General features: G+C 39.9%; 1 protein-coding gene across 12 annotated transcripts in view; it reads right to left on the reverse strand.

Annotated features, from left to right (window-relative positions):
• PRRC2C (proline rich coiled-coil 2C) overlaps window positions 1–18,742 on the reverse strand; it is a 97,880-nt gene that overhangs the window by 16,116 nt on the left and 63,022 nt on the right. For 7 of the 12 annotated variants that reach the window (XM_045983620.1, XM_045983622.1, XM_045983621.1 and 4 more), the window contains exons 18-25: window positions 16,721–16,875; window positions 14,946–15,681; window positions 14,474–14,559; window positions 9,186–9,374; window positions 8,782–9,033; window positions 6,846–6,938; window positions 3,798–3,899; window positions 226–430 (exon numbers count right to left, since the gene is read on the reverse strand). In XM_045983620.1, the coding sequence (XP_045839576.1) occupies window positions 226–430; window positions 3,798–3,899; window positions 6,846–6,938; window positions 8,782–9,033; window positions 9,186–9,374; window positions 14,474–14,559; window positions 14,946–15,681; window positions 16,721–16,875 (1,818 nt within the window). The remainder of the gene's footprint in view (window positions 1–225; window positions 431–3,797; window positions 3,900–6,845; window positions 6,939–8,781; window positions 9,034–9,185; window positions 9,375–14,473; window positions 14,560–14,945; window positions 15,682–16,720; window positions 16,876–18,742) is intronic. The other 5 variants (XM_045983628.1, XM_045983624.1, XM_045983627.1 and 2 more) reach the window with 1 other exon arrangement.

Consider the following 18,742-nt stretch of genomic DNA (forward strand, 5'->3'; position numbering starts at 1 on the left):
AGAAGGCATGGGGCAGCAAGCGAAGTGTTCTGGCAAGTCATCAATAACTCCTGTGGAGCTAACTGAAACCGGAAGAGGGCTAAGGGGGGTGCAGTGGCAAGAGGAGTTTACAAACAGCTGAAAATCACATCTGTGATGTCTTATATATTCCGTAAGTAATACACCCGGGGGGGAGTAAACAGGAAAAAATGATAAGACATTTAAAGGAAAGGTACGAACACCTTCTACCTGACAGTGATGTTGTGGGAGTGACGGAAGCGACAGGAATCTGAGGCACGGACGCGCTGGAGAACGAGCTGTAATTAGCAGCGCTTGGTCCACCGGCGCTGCTGCTGACCCCACTGGCAATTGGAGGCGCTGTGGAAGTTACTGGAGAGCCCTTCTCCCTCACATTTGGAGAATTCTCCCACGCCTTGCGTGCAGACTCCATCTACAACAGAATGTACATTTCTTTAAAGCAAAAAACAAAAAACCCACGATGCTAACACAGAATATACATGTATACTCATACATACGTGTGTTTATTTTAAAATTCCAAGTATAATCTTTCAAAAAATTGCAAAAATAAAAGATCAAGGTCCAAGGCTTTCAAACCTTTCACTTGTCCCTTTATCTTTGTTCCCTTCCTCTCACTGGGAGGCAGGGGGCTGTCATTATGTCTTGAAGGAGAGCTTGTTGACAGCTCTGGCAAAGAAGTCAACAAAATAGAAAAAGTCACAGCTCCTGTCCCATGAAAATATGAGTCCCCAGGCCACTGGGCCATAAGGACGGAAATGCCATGCCCCTTTAGGACTGACCCTAAGGCTCTGCCTCCGGTCAGAAAGGCGCTGAAGGCCCTCCGTGAGCTCCCATTCCTTCGATTCTCTCTCTGTGAGGCTGCGATCTCAATGGCAGAGGACAGATACCTTTTGTTTAGCTGTTTTATGTTCAGTGTCGTAAAGGGCAAAGTAACCAACCGGATAGGTTTTAGGTTTGGATGCAGTGAAAGTATGCCTTGTTTTACACCCAGACCTCATCAAGCATGTCAGACTGGAATTGTGCACTACAGGTTTTAGCTCGTTTCTTAAAATGTAGACAGACTGGGGTACCTGGGTAGCCCAGTCGGTTAAGCATCCAGCTCTAGGTTTTAGCGCAAGTCATGATCTCAGGGTTGTGGGCTGAACCCCGAGTTGGGCTCTGTGTGGGAAATTCTCCCTCTCCCTCTGCTTCTCACCCTGCCTGTGTGCCCCCCGTTTCTAAAATTAATAACTTTATTTTTTAAACATAGAAAAAGGGGCGCCTGGGTGGCTCAGTCGTTAAGCATCTGCCTTCAACTCAGGTCATGATCCCGGGGTCCCTGGATTGAGCCCTGCCTTGGGCTCCCTGCTCAGCAGGAAGCCAGCCTCTCCCTTTCCCACTCCCCCTGTTTGTGTTCCCTTTCTCGCTGGGTCTTTGTCAAATAATATCTTTAAGGAAAAAAATGTAGAGACAGATCTTATTTTAATCTATCTAGAGCAGTGCTATTCAACAGACACATAAATGCAAATCATGTATAATTTTTCTAATAGCCGCATCAAAAAATAAAGAGGTAATACTAATTTTGATATCGCTTCTCAGCCTTTTGGCTAAGATCAAGTGTAATACTAATTTTGATAACGTATTTTATTCAACCCAGTGAATCTACAAACCTAAAATCAACGCAAAAATTGACATTTTAACTTTCAAATATTAACATTTCAGACCCAGTGTCGATTTTATTTTACACTTACAGCACATACTACAACTTGGATTAGCCACATTAAAGTGTTTACTAACGACATGTGGCTAGTGGATCCTAAACTGGAGGGCACAGACGTAGGTCCTCAGTAGGAAGGAAATTGAAACATAGATTGTGAAGTTTTTACTACTAGCCAAAATACTGGGCTGTGGAAAAAACAAACAAAGCACAAGGTAATCTATAAAATTCAGCTACTGAAAAATCAAGTAACAGTTATTAATGCTGTATTTAGGAAGCTGTTGGTCCTTGAAGTACCAACTTTAAAATTTTTAACCTTATTAAATTTTAATTGTAAGAATGAAAAACTGTTACATATCTTCCCTGCTTTCTTGTTAAAATACATGATACATATAATTTAAGTTTTCCCTAGAAGACTAATATCATCACTATAATACCAAAATATGGGACACTTTCAGGTTTGCATGAGTCTTCTCCTCACAATCACCTTGCTAGTTTCAAATGTGTTTTATTTTAAAACAAGTCTTGATAAGTTAAAAAAAAATCAACCAATAAAAAAAATTAAGGCTAAAGTTAGACAAAATGCAATCTGTACTGAGATTTAATGGTTTAGAGCAGTTTTATAGAGCACACAATGCCTTTTATACTAGTTTTGTCATGCTGGGAATGCATAAATTACAGCTAATCAAACCCTATAATATACAGGCCACACACATACGGCTTCATTTCTTCAGCAACAAGGAAATTTAGATTCTATTTTTAGAAATTCAAGAAAACAAGTACAATTATTTAATTATATTAGTTTTCCCCTTGACAAATATACTGTCAGTAAAATCCATATAATAAAACCTTTCTATACTTTATACATTAACCAAATAGACATCAGAAGAAGTAAAGAAACCAGAGAAAGTTTTAAGTTATGAAATCTGATTTAAATTCACTTTAATTCTACATGTGTATTTCTTCTTAAAAACATTAAGTGAAAGGCAAGGCCAAATGAGTTCTCTGAAGAATTAACATCTACTAAAGAAGAATTTATGATCTTGTATTTGCTCATGTGAAACTGGACCAGCCTTGATTAGCACGTGGTCAAAACCACACGGAAGACACGGCAGGAAACAGACTACAAGACGCATTCTAGCGGGAGACCATAAAGGCTAAGCAGGAACCAGCAGTGAAGAGCCAGACTGGGCAATGATGGGGGCTGACACAAAGCAGAAGTGGTTGTCTCATAAAATTTCCTCTCAAACTTCTAGAAATGAACACTGGCCAACATGTTTCCCCCTCTTGTCAAGGTCATCAGTGATTCACTGTCAACCAATGCACCAGCATTAGGAAATCCTGCTACAGAAGTTAAATTACTTGCCAGATTATAAAACTGAACAAACACCACCAATGGAATAAATGTATGCACATTAAAGCATCTTCACTTGAATTTCATGTCCCCTTTTTTTAGCCACTGACTGATCTGGAGGTGAACAACTGATTTAAAATTCTCTCAAATAACTGTAAAAAAGCATTAGTAACATAGCTCAATATTATAAACACAATAGGAGATAAAAAATAAGCCTGCATTTCTTGATATAAAAAAACATGTTGTCTATAATCTCTTTTGCCCTCTTATTCAAAAAGTATCCAACAAAAATCAAATCAACTTGTATTAATTACCTCTTCATAAAATATTCTAAGTATTACAATGCATTCATTCAGTTCACAGAGTTTATAGGAAAGACAGGAAATGAGCAGTCTTACCACTATGGGAACTTAGGATAAACACCAACAATAAACATGCAACACACCAAGCCAGCTGGTTTTATACGCAACTAATATATCCAAAAATTAAGGTCTCTAAGAGGAACTCAGTACAAACGCAGAATATAAAAGTGCTTTCCTGTATTTTTAAGACAAAATTCACAGGCATAACAGGCCTTCCTTTAAAGTGGTATTAGAAGTTAATAAAATTTTAAGATATAATTTCCTCAGCTTAGTATTGCTGCTTACCACAAAAATACCAAGAGTATTTCTAACTTGCGTCCCCTAGCATGCATCATCAAGGACCTTTAGAGAAGGATGTCGTACATACCTTGAAGGTGAGGCTGAAAGTGGTGGGAGGAGCTGAGGTTAGGCTGGCGCTTGGTTGTATAGTCTCCCTCTTAGGGAGGGGGAGGGTGTTGGGCAAGGGCACCTGTAAAGATAGGCAACACGTATCATAATCTAACTAGGTCTGCTACAAAAGCCCCATTACAGATACTGTTAAAGTCCTCTTCTAAGGGTATTTATTTTTCATGAGAGCCAAGAGGATTATCTGATTATTTAGAGGTACACTGTGTCTGCGTTGAGAATTCTGGACATCTCAGAGAAATACAATCTGCTTTTTTATGCATATAATTACAGAAAAAGAACCTGTCCCAAATACAAGGTATATACTTGAAAGCAGTGCCTCACGTATTTTAATGTGTACAACAGTGACCTGGGCATGTTATTAAAGTGCAGATTCTGGCCAGTCGGTCTGGGGTAAGGCCTGAAATTGTGCACTTCAAATGCAGTGATGCTGCTGGTCAGTGGCCAAACATGCGTAACAAAGCTCTAAGGAATGTAATTTCTACCTCTAAGGGATCCACAGATTCTTCTGGAAGCATTTAACATGATACTGTAATTATTCAGAAATTAACCTCTTTCCTGCAATACAGTCTACATTCTTATAACTATAATCAAGAACAAAATTAAAATCAGGAGCAAAGTACAGAATATATCACCACCACCTTGTTACACTAAGCAAACCACTTTCGCTATAGTTATAACATGATTATGGTAAATATTTTTAGAAACGTGAAGATATTAGAAACTCACTAACCAAATCTCTGTTTTCCTTTATGTCTCTGGATCTTGAAATTTTATTATGTACTACTGTATGACTGATTTTAATGGTTCACTTAGTTATTTAGATAAAGTGACTGAGATGCTTGGAGGTTTTAAGATAATCAGGTTGTGGTACTACTGAGTATTAACAGAGACTGATAATACTATGAGCTATTGGATGGAGATTACTTTAAACACAAATCTTTAAAACAGCTGTGCTAGGAATAATAAAAAACACCACCTTCATTTAGATCTTTACAACACTCAGTATTCAAAATGATTGTGTATAGGTAATACTAAGCAATAAACAACCAGCTAAAAATCCTTAAAAAGTACTTTAAGTTTTGATACGGGGAATAAGTCTTTATCAAGAATGTTTTTTTTCAAAAGACACAAGTTCTGTGTCTTTTGAAATGGAGCCCTTAACTATACTAAGGAGTGAAAAAGGAACATTTCAAAAGGTCCTAAAATTATCCCATGCAGAACATCTGCTTTTAACAACTACATTAATTAAATTCAGAATCACCACTGCACTCGGCAAAAATTCGAGGCACTGTGAAATCACTGCAGACTGAAGACCATCTGTAACGCTCCCTGACCCAAGATGGATGTTCCTGTTTTCAAACGTGCTCTGGATACACAATTAAAAATAAAATGTAGACTATTTGCTTAGACACAAGACTGGGTCTCTCCCCTTCAGTGGTCCTGCATGCACAAGTCACACTACATTTTAATTAGATCACACAGAAACCACTAAAACCCTCAAATGGATATTTCCAATGACATTGAAGGGTTCTGAGAATAATCTTTCTTTCCTTACTTGTATTTCATAAATCACATTTTTAGAGGGTGATCTGGCAGAAAGCATCATATACTTTATATTCTCTAAATGAGAAAAGGCACGATTTAAGTAAAATTAAACTCCGAGATATTACTGATTCGGTATTTGAGATCAACATAGTGCCACTGACTCCCTGATAACTGACAGGTGAGTCTTTTGGTCCTTCCCAAATTTCCCATTACCTTTTTCCCCCTTTTTAAAAATATTAACATTGTTAATTGTTTCAGAGGTGCAGGTCTGTGATTCATCGGTCTTACACAGTTCACAGAGCTCACCACAGCACATACCCTCCCTACTTACAGGAAGTTAAATAAATTTAAGACTTCCTCCAAAGCATGGGGGGAAAGGGTCTGGCACGACAAGTAAAGCTCCGCTACATGTAGGACTGGACAGATTATATTAATCGGCTCCGACAAAGCTCTGCTGCCATGAAAAAGAAATGTGTGACACAGTCGCTTCTTTTTCCTCAGTCCTCACGTCCCACAGCCCGACTAAAGTTGGATTAAATGATTCCTAAATTACCTCACCTCTCTACAATTCTATACTTGATGCTACAAAGAAGAACAGACAGAATAGGAAAAACACTGTAAGGCACAAGATTTTTATTCTCAAAATGACAGAGTTAAAGCCCTTTGTGAGAAACCTTTAAATATATCCATGAAGGAGATTTTTGAAAAGAATGAGCCTTTGCTCATTACAGAGAGCTTTATATAAAAGGGAGAGCAGCTGACCAAATTTCTACCACACCTGCCTTCCAAACCAAGGGCCATACATGCACTTGCTAAAACGCTCCTCTACAGAGAGGGTTAGAGAACGTGTCTGGACTTACAATTTTTCGCCTGTCAGTCAATGATCTAGGCAAAGCGATGGACTGTACTGCCTTAACATAATCCTGAATTGTAACATAGCTGTTCTGGAGAACTACAGCCTAAATTTTACATGGCTTCCTGCCACTTTTTAACATAGCATTTAAGAGTTTCTGAAGCTACATACACATTACAGTTCAGACTTCACAACAGGATTGTTGTTAAGGTACAGCAAAAAAAAAAAAAAAAAAAAAAAAAGTTTTTAGGTCAAAAAGAAACCCCTGAATTCTTGGCAACACCCTGATTGCTTTCTGTATTGAGGGAGCTTTCACTGCACTGTGAAAAGGTTTCATTTAAGAACAAAATTATCAACAAAATAAATTACTGAACTTGCAGAATGTGGATGGGAAGAACAAAAATTCATAGCAAAACCAGGTTAACAGGATTAGTACTTATGAAACTGAGCCTAAGTTTTGACTATTTTTGCTAATTATTAGTGCTCCACAATGCAAGTTCACTACAGCCCTTTCCCAGAGAAGAATTAAATACTGGTCACACACAATGTATTAGATATTAGCAGGCAGGTTCCTAACCACACTTTTCACATTTGAGGTTGATAACTTACGTTATTAACCAAAGTATCCTCCATCTTTGCATTATTAGTAGCCACAGTGCTGGGCAGAGAAGAAGAAGGTGTAGTGTAGTCTGTTACAGACTCCTGTGGAGTAGCAATAGAAAAAAATATGTTGTAAACTAAATTCATGACTCACTTTCTAATGGCAGCCTAACAGCTGTAAAGTTGGTCTGGAGGAAAGCAGGAGAGGAGAGCAGATCTTAAGACTCAACTCACTCAAATCTTAAAAGACCAATACTGTGATGAAGGAAACGTGGACTCATCATGGAAGTGGTAACCTTTCAGCTGCCGGGTCCTGTACATTTTTCTTAAATGCATTGCTGTATTTTATGTCAACTATACAATTTAAATACAGGGACTCCTGGGTGGCTCAGTGGGTTAAAGCCTCTGCCTTCAGCTCGGGTCATGGTCTCAGGGTCCTGGGACTGAGCCCTCCATCAGGCTCTCTGCTCAGCAGGAAGCCTGCTTCCCCCCATCTCTGCCTGCCTCTCTGCCTACTTGTGATCTCTGTCAAATAAATAAATAAAATCTTTAAAATATATATATATACACATTGCACTGTACTAGGAGGCTGCCAAGATTACCAACTATTTAATTCAGTGGATTACTAAAAGAACTCTGTGTGGCTCTCATAATTTATAGCTTACTTTCAACTACTGATTTTTATTTTCTCTTCAATACAACACAGATAAATGAATGTCAAGATGGTAGTTGTTGCAATTAGATTTTAGGATAAATTTATCATATGAATCTCTTCTTTAAACATAGTAGAGGTGGATAGTAAGAGTTTATTTAAATATATTGTTTATATAGAAATTAAAAGAGAAAAATAGTCAAATAACATTAAAGTTCCCACTTAACTTTCTTTTTAATATGTACCACAGTGAACATAAAATGGCAGATATGAATTTCGCTATTCCCACAGATGTTAGTCTGCATAAGTCACTCAGTGTATCTCTTGCATCTTGCCTTAATGATTATTTTTAAAGATACGCACTTTTCATTCAATGTGGTCCCTAAATTCAAGTCAGTTATTTCCTCTGGTGCTCAACCAATGAAACAATGATCTATTCTTTTTTTTTTTTTTTTTTAAGATTTATTTATTTATTTATTTGACAGAGAGATCACGAGTAAGCAGAGAGGCAGGCAGAGAGAGGAGGAAGCAGGCTCCCCGCTGAGCAGAGAGCCTGATGTGGGGCTCGATCCCAGGACCCTGAGATCATGACCTGAGCCGAAGGCAGAGGCCCAACCCACTGAGCCACCCAGGCGCCCCGAAACAATGATCTATTCTAATCCTGGAAGAAAACTGCCTATACTGCAGTTACTGAAAATTTACTCTGACTTAATTCCTGACTTGAAAATCTCACTAGTGGGCAAGGTAAGACACCACTGTAACTCCACTAACAAAATAAAAATCTAGAGCAATCTTTCCAAAGCCTGTAAACCCAAGAAAAATCATTCTAATCCTATGTACATTATTTTTCACTTCAAACTATAAGAGTATAGATTTTTACAGGTGCCTGGGTGGCTCAGTGGGTTAAGCCCCAGCCTTAAGCTCAGGTTGTGATCTCAGGGTCCAGGGTCTGAATCCGGCTCTCTGCTCAGTGGGGAGCCTGCTTCCCTCCCCACCGCCCCGCCTACTTGTGATATTTCTGTCAAATAAATAAATAAATAATCTTAAAAAAAAAAAAGTATGGATTTTCACATGAAGAAATATTTTACTTTAAGAAATTACTTTAGACCACAAATGCATGCGATGAACTGAAACATTCTCTGCAAAAATAATCACCCAGACAGTTTACAGAATTCTATGCCTCAAGCCAAAATAAAAGGAGGAGAACAGAAAGAATGAGTGCTGTCCCTATTTCCCACTCACTTTTAACACGGTTTGCACCACCGGAACCCGTGGCCACCGCGTGCTGCCTACCTTCACGTCAGCGCCGTACTCTGTGGACGACACTGAAATCATCGCTCCTATTTCAGTAGACATTTCCCCAACTGCTTTGCTTTCCTTTGTTGTTACTGGGTCTGTGCTTCTGACTGCAGCGGGGCTTGGTTTCTCTTGTCCTTCTGGCTCCACCTGTTGGGCATCTTTTACTTTTCTATTTTTTAATGAACGTTCTTTTCCAATAGGACCTGGTTTATGTTCTTTATTTTCTACTGGACTCAAATCTGGAAGCTAAAAATTCAATGCTTATGACAAAAAGGTATTATGATCAAAGACATTCACTGAAAACTAAATTCAATTTCAAAACCATCACTAGTTGTCCCACTAAAGTATCAGTGGCTTCCATACAGTTCTACCTGGATGGAGTATGAATTATAATCTACCTTCTGGGCTTTGATAGGGCCCGCCCGTGGCTGTTTCTGCCGCTGTTCTTTAGGTTCCGGTATCTTGTCAGTACTTTTTTCTGACAGTACAGGCACAATTTCATTTTCATTCCCATTCGAAGCTGGAGCACCAAACTGAATTGTGTCAATTCCAATTTCAACTCCACTTTCTTGACCATTTTTGGTTCCCTAGAAAGAGAGTATTTTAAAACATGCTTATCTAAGCAAACAGAATTCAAATATGACTGAATGATGTAGTAGCCCATATTTCAATAGTACAATGGAAGGATCTATGTATTAATGACACTAATCATGTTTTGAGAAACTTTCCTTTAGCCACTACTGATCTGTACCAAAAAGGGATAAAATGAGAACTAGAAGAACATTTAAGTTGTATTTATTTTTAAAGACTTACTTATTTGAGAGAGACACACAGACCACACGTGCATGTAAACAGGAGTCGGGGGAGCAGCTGAGGGAGCGGGAGGACAGAAGCAGACTCTAAACTGAGCAGGGAGCCCAGTGGTACCAGGACCCAGAGACCATGACCTGAGCCGAAATCAAGAGCCACACGCTCAACTGACTGAGCCACCAAGGCCCCCAAGACGTCAATTTTTAAAGTCCTGGCTTAATGTGTCATGAGTTTCACTGTAAGCAAATCACAGCCTCAAGCTATTTGCTCCTTTAAAACAAAGTAAAAGCAACGAACGGACAAAGACGGCACCAGCAACTAATCCACAGAGGAACGAACAGGGAGAGAAGACAGCAACACCGGCGCCACCTACTTTAAAAACATTTTTTAGAAATTTTTAAAAAGATTTTATTTATTTGACAGACAGAGATCACAAGTAGGCAGAGAGGCAGGCAGAGGAGGGAGAGGCAGGCAGAGGAGGGGGAAGCAGGCTCCCTGCTGAGCAGAGAGCCTGATGATGATACGGGGCTCCATCCCAAGACCCTGAGACCATGACCTGGGCAAAGACAGAGGCTTAATCCATTATGCCACCCAGGTGCCCCCAGAGTCACCTACATTTAAAAAAGTACACGTGGAAACAAAATGAAAACAATGTCCATTAAAATACTCTGTGACTGGTAATGCAGTGCACACACCTTAAGAATCCAATTAAACTGTTAATCTATGTGGAATCTTTGTGCCAGGCACTGATCCAGACTCTAAGAATCTAACCTGCAGAAGCTGCATTACAGTGAACGGAGAAAATGAACAACTAGAAAATCAGATGAGGGATATGCAAAAATCAAAGTATGGTTAAGCCACTTGAGATTGATAAATAGAAAAAGGTCCTGAGGACATCACACTGAGACTCAATCTATAAGACAAAATCAGCAGGAAGTGATTCTGGCAGAGTAAACACCTTGTGTAGAGGTTAAGAATAAAAAAAAAAAAAGCAGTAGTAGAAAATGAACAAGCAGAACAATACAATTTTTTAAAAAAATTTTTTTTATTTATTTATTTATTTATTTATTTATTTATTTATTTATCTCTGTCTAGAGACCACAAGTAGGCAGAGATAGGCAGAGAGAGAGGAGGAAGCAGGCTCCCCACTGAGCAGAGAGCCCGATGTGGGGCTCGATCCCAGGACCCCGGGATCATGACCTGAGCCGAAAGCAGCGGCTTTAACCCACTGAGCCACCCAGGCACCCCAAGACAATACAATTTTATAAGCCAGAGGTGTTTGTAACAATTGCTTAACATTTTCAGAAATAAACAGACAAAACTTGGGACAATGTTTAACTTCGGCTTTGGTCTCATAATCATATCATTGCTTCATATTAGTTTCAGCATCCCTGAACTCAGCACATCAATTACTATGTAAGGTTACTATTAAATTTATCAGTGTAACAATGTCAACATTATGGACAGGCCACGTCATTCAGACTTATTTTTAGTATCTGAACATTCTCTTTCAAATACAGGCAAACATTACCTATGTAACTTAGAATAAAAATCTCTATATGCTTTAGTCAATACTGAAATCCTGTAGTTAGTTCAGTATAAATGTACAATTAGTATCAGAAAAGTCAAACAGGGGGCGCCTGGGTGGCTCAGTGGGTTAAAGCCTCTGCCTTCGACTCAGGTCATGATCCCAAGGTTCTGGGATCGAGCCCCGCATTGGGCTCCCTGCTCAGCGGGGACCCTGCTTCCTCCTCTCTCTCTGCCTGCCTCTCTGCCTACTTGTGATCTCTGCCTGTCAAATAAATAAATAAAATCTTAAAAAAAAAAAGAAAAGAAAAGTCAAACAGTAAACACTGAATACCCACTGACCATGCAGAGAAACAAGAAGTTACAAATAGTCCAAAGAAATTAAAAAAATAGACGGACAGTTAATAGAACTAGTAGAGAATGTTAGTTTTAGGAAAAATACCATATCCTTTGAAACAAAAAAAGTGTACAAAATACACATAACACAAGGAAGGATAATAGAGCTCAGATCATATATTATCAGTCTTTGTGAGACTATCCAGTGTATCTAACACTCACTGCACTAAACAAAATAATCACTAAGGAATATATTTCATTAGAGTAATTTAAGAAGCTCCACCAAGGAATACTTTCCATTCTTTGAAATGAATTAAAACTGAAATGTAACTTTGCTAGCTCTGAAGCTGACCATGAGGCAATATTCCAAAATCATGCGCAATGAACGTCCACCAAAAAACTATCACATTTTACCCAGAAAACATAAAGAACATAGAGAGAATGAAGAAAGATGTGTGTGAGAAAGATGAGGTACCACCAAAGTAATTTCCTCCTCCGACCGGCTGAAGGCACATGTGAGCATTCTTTCAGTATTGCAAACCTGTAGTAGAACCTTCACAATAGAAATGCGGCAGCTGAGAGTGCTGAGAAATCATTGTTCCTATACTGAATGTCAATTTGAAAGCTGGGACTAGACATTTTAATAAATGCATTAAATGCAGCGTACCCATCCAAAACAAAGAAACAAGCTTTCCACTCCGCCCTTCACTATCAAAAGAAACAAGCTTTCCACTCCGCCCTTCACTATCAGCAGGACATACCTATGTAAGAAATGCTACAGTTAATCCTAGTGTCAATACCAACAGGCAGAGAAAAAATGATTAGAGGATCCTAAACACCCAACGCAGCGATTCCGTTTTGTACTGGAGATCCCTGTAGGACTTTTACAACAGCTGCTGAGGTCTTCTCCAGACCTAAGCCAAAAAGCCGAAACGGGGCAGGGGAAGCAGGAAGACTTCTTTAACGACGTCTTTAAATTTTTAAAAAACTGTACTTTTTATCTATTGTCACATGTCTCTGCTCTCCCTTCACAGCCAAACTACTTTCTCTAAGTTCTCTATATGCATCTTTCCTCCCACTTTCTCTGAAATTCACTCTAACCAGGCTTTTGCGCCTACTGCCCACTGACACTGCTCTTGTCAAAATCACCAGTGACCACGTGCTCAGCTCCAATTCTCAGGCCACCCAGCAGAATCTGACACACTTAATTTATCCCTCCTTTCAACTCACCTTTCACTGAGATTTGAGAACCCTTTTCCAACCCCCACTTCGCCAAATGGGAAAATCTTAGGACTTAGCCCTGGATTCTCTTCTCTTTTCTAACCACTCTTCCTTGGTGGTCTCATTCAACTCACTCATTTTAAGCACCATCTAATCAATGACCGTGAAATTCAGGTCTCCAAACTAGATTATCTCCTATGAACTACAGACTCTTCCATCTAACAACCTACCCAGCAGCTCCACTTCGATGTGTAATGAACACTCTAACCCTAACAACATGCCCCAAACCAAACTCCCTTATATTTTCCCCTCATTGTAGAGCCGTATGATAGCTTCCAATCACGATTGATGGCGACTCTATTCTTCTTGCTCCTCAAGTCAAAAACTTGGGAGATAAATTGTGTTCTTTTTCACATACTATGTTTATTTTTTTTTTAAAGATTTTATTTATTTATTTGACAGAGATCACAAGTAGGCAGAGAGGCAGGCAGAGAGAAAGGAGGAAGCAGACTCCCCGCTGAGCAGAGAACCCAATGCGGGTCTCCATCCCAAGACCCCAGGATCATGACCTGAGCCAAAGGCAGAGGCTTTAACCCACTGAGCCACCCAGGCGCCCCACACATACTAAGTTTAATCGCTCGGTATTTGTCAGCTCTACCTTCAAGTCTTCTTATCACCTTTAATGCCATCTCCCTGGTCTAAGCTACCATCATTTGATTATTATGACACCATCCTACCTTCTACCCTTTGCCATCCACGGACGAGTCTTAACTCAGAATAATCATCTGAGAAAAAGTCAAGGCCCGTTATTCTTGTGCTCAACACTACCCACTGTGTTCCTGTATCTCCCCAAGGGCCCAGTGTGGTCTGTACCCCGTTATCCCTCCAGCTTCATCTGTTCTCTTTCCGTCCCCTAACTTCACTACAGCCACACAGAACTCCCTAATCTTCCCCAAACGTCTCAGCCATGCCTCTCTCTTGGGGCTTCTGTATTTGTTAGTCTCTGAACCAAGAATTCACTTTTCCTCAGAAATTTCGGTAGCATGCTCTCTTATCAGGGCACATCTTGGCCAACCTATTTTAAATTGTCTTCAGATCCCCTGAGAAACTTCTTAGGTACCTTCCCTACTTTGCTCTTCTCAGCACTGACCGATTTAAGAGTAGATGGTATTTATTAGTGGCTCACCCCCGCCACGTCCCATCTACAATGGAAGCCCCGACTGCAGAGCTTTTTGTCCATTTTTATCGCAATCTCTCCCTGTTTTGTAAGCCCATATGTTAGAAAACTGCCTGGTATATCATACGTGCTCAAGAAATTTTTGTTCAATGAGTAAGTGAAAAACTGCTAACTTACCAACACTGCACATTCGAGAAATTATGTTGAACTTCCTGTAGACTCTGCTTTTAAGTAATTATACTGCCTAATTTTTCAGGCTAAAAACATGGTAGAAAAGTCAAAAAAGTAGTAACTGCACTTACAGTCTCTGTATCACAAGCATTTTTTCACAAGTACTTTTATTGAGACTTGAATTAAAAAAATGTTAACCTTGTTATGTCTAAAGGTGAAAAGCAGCCTCTAAAGGTAGCACTCCAGCAGCAATAATATCACTTGGAAACTTGTAGAAATGTAGTCCGGCCTCAGTCAGACCTAATGAGCCAGAAGCGCTGGGCAGGAGTCTCAGCGATCTACTCTAACAAGCTGCCCAAGGTGACCGTGGCGCACACTCAAGTGTGAGAAACTATGAAACTGCTGCGCTAACACCGCTGAGGCCACTGTAAAGTCCACTCCTACCTCTGATGAAGCAGCTGATCCAAATGACGTTAGGGGCTTATTCCACGCACTGACTGACGGTGGCTGTGGCGGACTAATGGGACCCACTGCAACGAAGAAATCATGGAAAATGCAACCGTTAAAATTCAGAGGCTAAGAATCCCTAATGTACTTTACCTTTCCCCTTAATGGCAGCAAGACAACAACAAAAAAAGATTTTCACAATACACTTAGAGATAAATACAAGCTCCCTCAGCAAACAGTGTATTTTTTTAATCAACACAAAACTGTGCCCATAAAATATGCCATTAAAAGTATAACATATCTGTTCTAGAAAGAAAGGTTTTAAGAAAAGATGTGAAGAAAAAAATTATTATTATTGCTTCTTCCTAAAAAAAGAAGTGGCTAGGAAAAAACAGTACACACACAAAACTGGAAACAAACCCCAACATTCTCATGCCGCACCCCATCCTTCCTTCTCTGGTGAACTCACATTTCTTGGAGATGTCATTCAGCACAGCTGGTGGGGCCACCTTGTTATCCCATAATTCAGCTGTCAGCGCGCCATGTGACTGTGAGGTCTGGACGGACTTGCCTGTGGCTGCGTAATCCGTGCCGTTGGGCGTCTGAGCCGAAGGTAGTCGAATCGAAGGTGGTGGCTGTTTTGAAGACTGGGCTGTGGTCTGTAGTGGGCTCTGGACTGGTTTATGAGTCTGTCCCTGAGTCTGGGCTGGCGCACTGGGGGCTGCGGCAGGGACTGGGACCAGGGCTGCGGCTGAAGCTGGGGCAGTGACTAGGGCAGGGGCAGGGGCTGGGGTCGGGGTAGGGACAGGGGCCGGGGCGGCCTGGGTGGGGGCTCCTGGGGCTGAGGCGGCGGGGGCAGGAGCTGGCACTGGGGCTGGGGCTAGAGCTGGCGCGAGGATGGGAACCGAGGCTGCAGCAAGGATGGGGACAGAGGCTGGGGATGACGCTGAGGCAAGGACGGGGTTTGGAGCTGGAGCTGAAGAAGCAGCTGTGGCTGCTGCGGACGTGGAGGGCGGAAGCGGGGCTGTGGATGAGGTCGGGAGAGGAGCAGACGCCGAGGGGAGGACCAGGGTGGGGGCCGGGGCCGGAGCGGGGGCCGGGGCCGGGGCCTGCTGAGTTCCCGTAGCCTGCTTTTTGGCAAACCGTGGAGGAAGCTTCGAGGTCTGACTTCTTCCTTTCTCATTTGCATTCTTTTTGTTCCAGACCTTAAAAAATTGATAGGAATCATTTTTGTCAATAATGTAACCGAACAACAGTTCAGGAACACAGTCTCTGCCAACATCTACTAGTTTAGCTCCTTTACTTTCAAAACAGGCACTCAACAGAGCGAAAATGTCAAGGCTGCTAAGGAGACTTTAAATTATGAAAAGAAAGACGTTACGGGGAGAAAAAGACTAATATGTATGATACATTCTTCATAAACGGTTCCACAATCTCACCTCCATAATTCTAAAATTCAAATATTGGAAGGAATTTCTCAACAAATTCATTTAGCCGCAAAATCTGACCCAATCTGGCAAAAAGCTACTTACCGACTTCACTCATGTTTACCACAGAAACATCCACCTGTGGGTTGCTGGGGTGTTAGGCTATACAGGATTTATGCACTATTTTTACCTTCTAAAATAAATGAATAAACAAATGAATCAATGAATGATTGCTAAAAATATCTAGTCCTAGGGTCTATCTCCGACTGAACTTAGAAGTACCGCTCACGTAAGATTTTTACAATGTTTCTTTGTTTTTGAGGCTTCCCATCCATTAGAGCTTGTTATCACTATTATCTACGTATTTTACTTATTTTTATCCTGTGTCGGCATTTAGCAAAATGGGTGTTTGCATTGATTAAATGGAATAACTAATATTGATTCATTCTGTGTGTTTAAATGAACTAATTTAGATTATAATCAAAATCTTTGTAGGTGAAGAATCTGCAATTTATTAGATCATGGCAGTTGTGCTCATTAGATTTCCAAGATAACTTAAAATTAACTCTCTGATAAGATGACCAGAACTGAAAAATGAATTCTTGAATTAAAGTGAAGATGTGAGCTACAGTGACTATATTCTATTTAAAATTTACTTTAATTCTGGGTAAAAAGCTTAAAGTTGTGAAAATAAAGTCATTCTGAACATTTGAATAAATGTAACCTTGACATTATAGATGGAGAGAGACCATTAACTACTTGTCACTATATTCTGGGCAACCATGTAAATAACTAGTAACAAACTAAAACACTAAACCTGTATGATTTGTTCTTCCTTCTTTCGACGTTCTTCATCCTGTAAACGTTTTTGTTGTTTTTTGGAAACCACCTCAGTAAAACCGTCGTCATTCAAATTTGACTGGGGGTCTTCAACTACTGTTACTTCAGGATGGTCATCAATTATAACAACACCTACGGGTACAGGAAAAGATTTAAAATGCTATGTATTTTTTCAACTGAAAAGATAAATAGAAGTGTTTAGTTCAGCAGCAATTAAAAAAAGAAAAAAAGACAAAAATCTAGTTCTTATAATTCACATTATATCCCAATTCATATACTATACAACGGCCATTTACTAGAAAGATTTGAGAATACACAGACATATAAAAAGATTCCCATAAACAAGCTTTAAAAGTCTTGACTTTTTGAAGTGCTTCGAGTGATATGTATCTTTCTTTCCTTCAGTATAGCAGCGATGTCTTTTGTAAGTCAGTATCAAAAAACAAAACAAACACCACTTAGTATCATCCATACTCTCTTAGTCGAATTGCTTAACCTCTACTTTCCCAGCATCAGATCTGTATTGTGCTATAAAGACCTACACAGCACTTTACTTCATTTGCATCTAACCGTTCTAAGAGGTGGGTATTACTACTGTTTCACCTTTTTAAGGATGAAATAAACTCTGGGAAGCCGATATGCTAAAGGTGAGTTGGTGAGTAACCAAACTGGTCTTATGACTCTAAATAACTACTCTATGTAGTTATTTGTTTACATGTTTACTTGTTTACAGTTTATAGTTGTTAAAAATAAATGAAATATATGTAAAAGTTCTATGTGAACATAAAGTGGCGTAGATATACAAATGTCGTAATAACCTAGCGGATGAGTAACTCAAGATTTATCTTCAACTCACTGTCCAACTAACAATTATTCAGCCTGTCTTCTTAAAATCATACAACCCAGGGGTGCCTGGGTGGCTCAGTGGCTTAAAGGCTCTGCCTTCAGCTCAGGTCATGATCCCAGGGTCCTGGGATCGAGTCCCACATCGGGCTCTCTGCTCAGCGGGGAGCCTGCTTCCTCCTCTCTCTCTCTCTCTGCCTACTTATGATCTCTGTCAAATAAATAAATAAAAATATTAAAAGAAAAAAAATCATACAACCCAGTGAGTGTAAGAAATCTAGATCCCTTAAATTTAATATTTAAAAGCAAAACTAAAATAGTCCAGGCAATGAAACTTGTGGCTGCAAGTATGATGTTTCCAAAACAAATATAAGAAAAGGGTGAGGCAATTCAGATAAATTATTTCAGTTTTGCAAATACTATACATCTTAATTGGGGAACACACAATAAAATTAGTTACTTGCTTGGGAATGGTACATACACATACAACTTAGGATGGTGATGACTTGTGAGGGATGGCGAAAGAGTACTATTACAGAGTAGTTCATAGGGAATGAAAACAATTCTCTCTGAATAGCTAAAAATGTGCATTTATGTAAACAATGACAGGAAAACAAGTCATAAATATTAAAACTAGCATCCACTCCTTTAAAAAAAATTATTTATGAGAGAGAGAGAGAAAGGACACACACGGCACGTGCAAACAGGGAGAGGGAGAGAGACAAGCTGATGTGCTCAGTGCAGAGCCCCAGAAGGCTCAATTTCAGGACCCTGAGACCATGACCTGAGCCAAAAATCAAGAGTTCATGCTCAACTGAGTAAGCCATCCAGGTACCCCTGGTTTCCACTCTTTAAAAATCTATTACTGTTATTCTGTTTTTATTTTCTTTTTAAAAAATACTGATCTCTACACCCAATGTGGAGCTCAAACTGAAAACCCCAAGGTGAAGGGTGGCACGGGCCACCAACTGAACTAGGCAGGCAACGATGTTACTGCTTTTCTAACAAAAGTCAGATTGGTTCTGATTTATCTAAGATAGTTCTACATATGTCTTAAAGAGCAATGCTCATTTTCGTGAAAGGTCGAACGTTTATTTCAATGGACGCCATGCACTCCATTACTTCACAGTGGCAAAGAAACCTCTTGATATTTCTA

This window comes from Meles meles, chromosome 17, assembly GCF_922984935.1.
Source record: "Meles meles chromosome 17, mMelMel3.1 paternal haplotype, whole genome shotgun sequence".
NCBI classification, from domain to species: Eukaryota; Metazoa; Chordata; class Mammalia; order Carnivora; family Mustelidae; genus Meles; species Meles meles.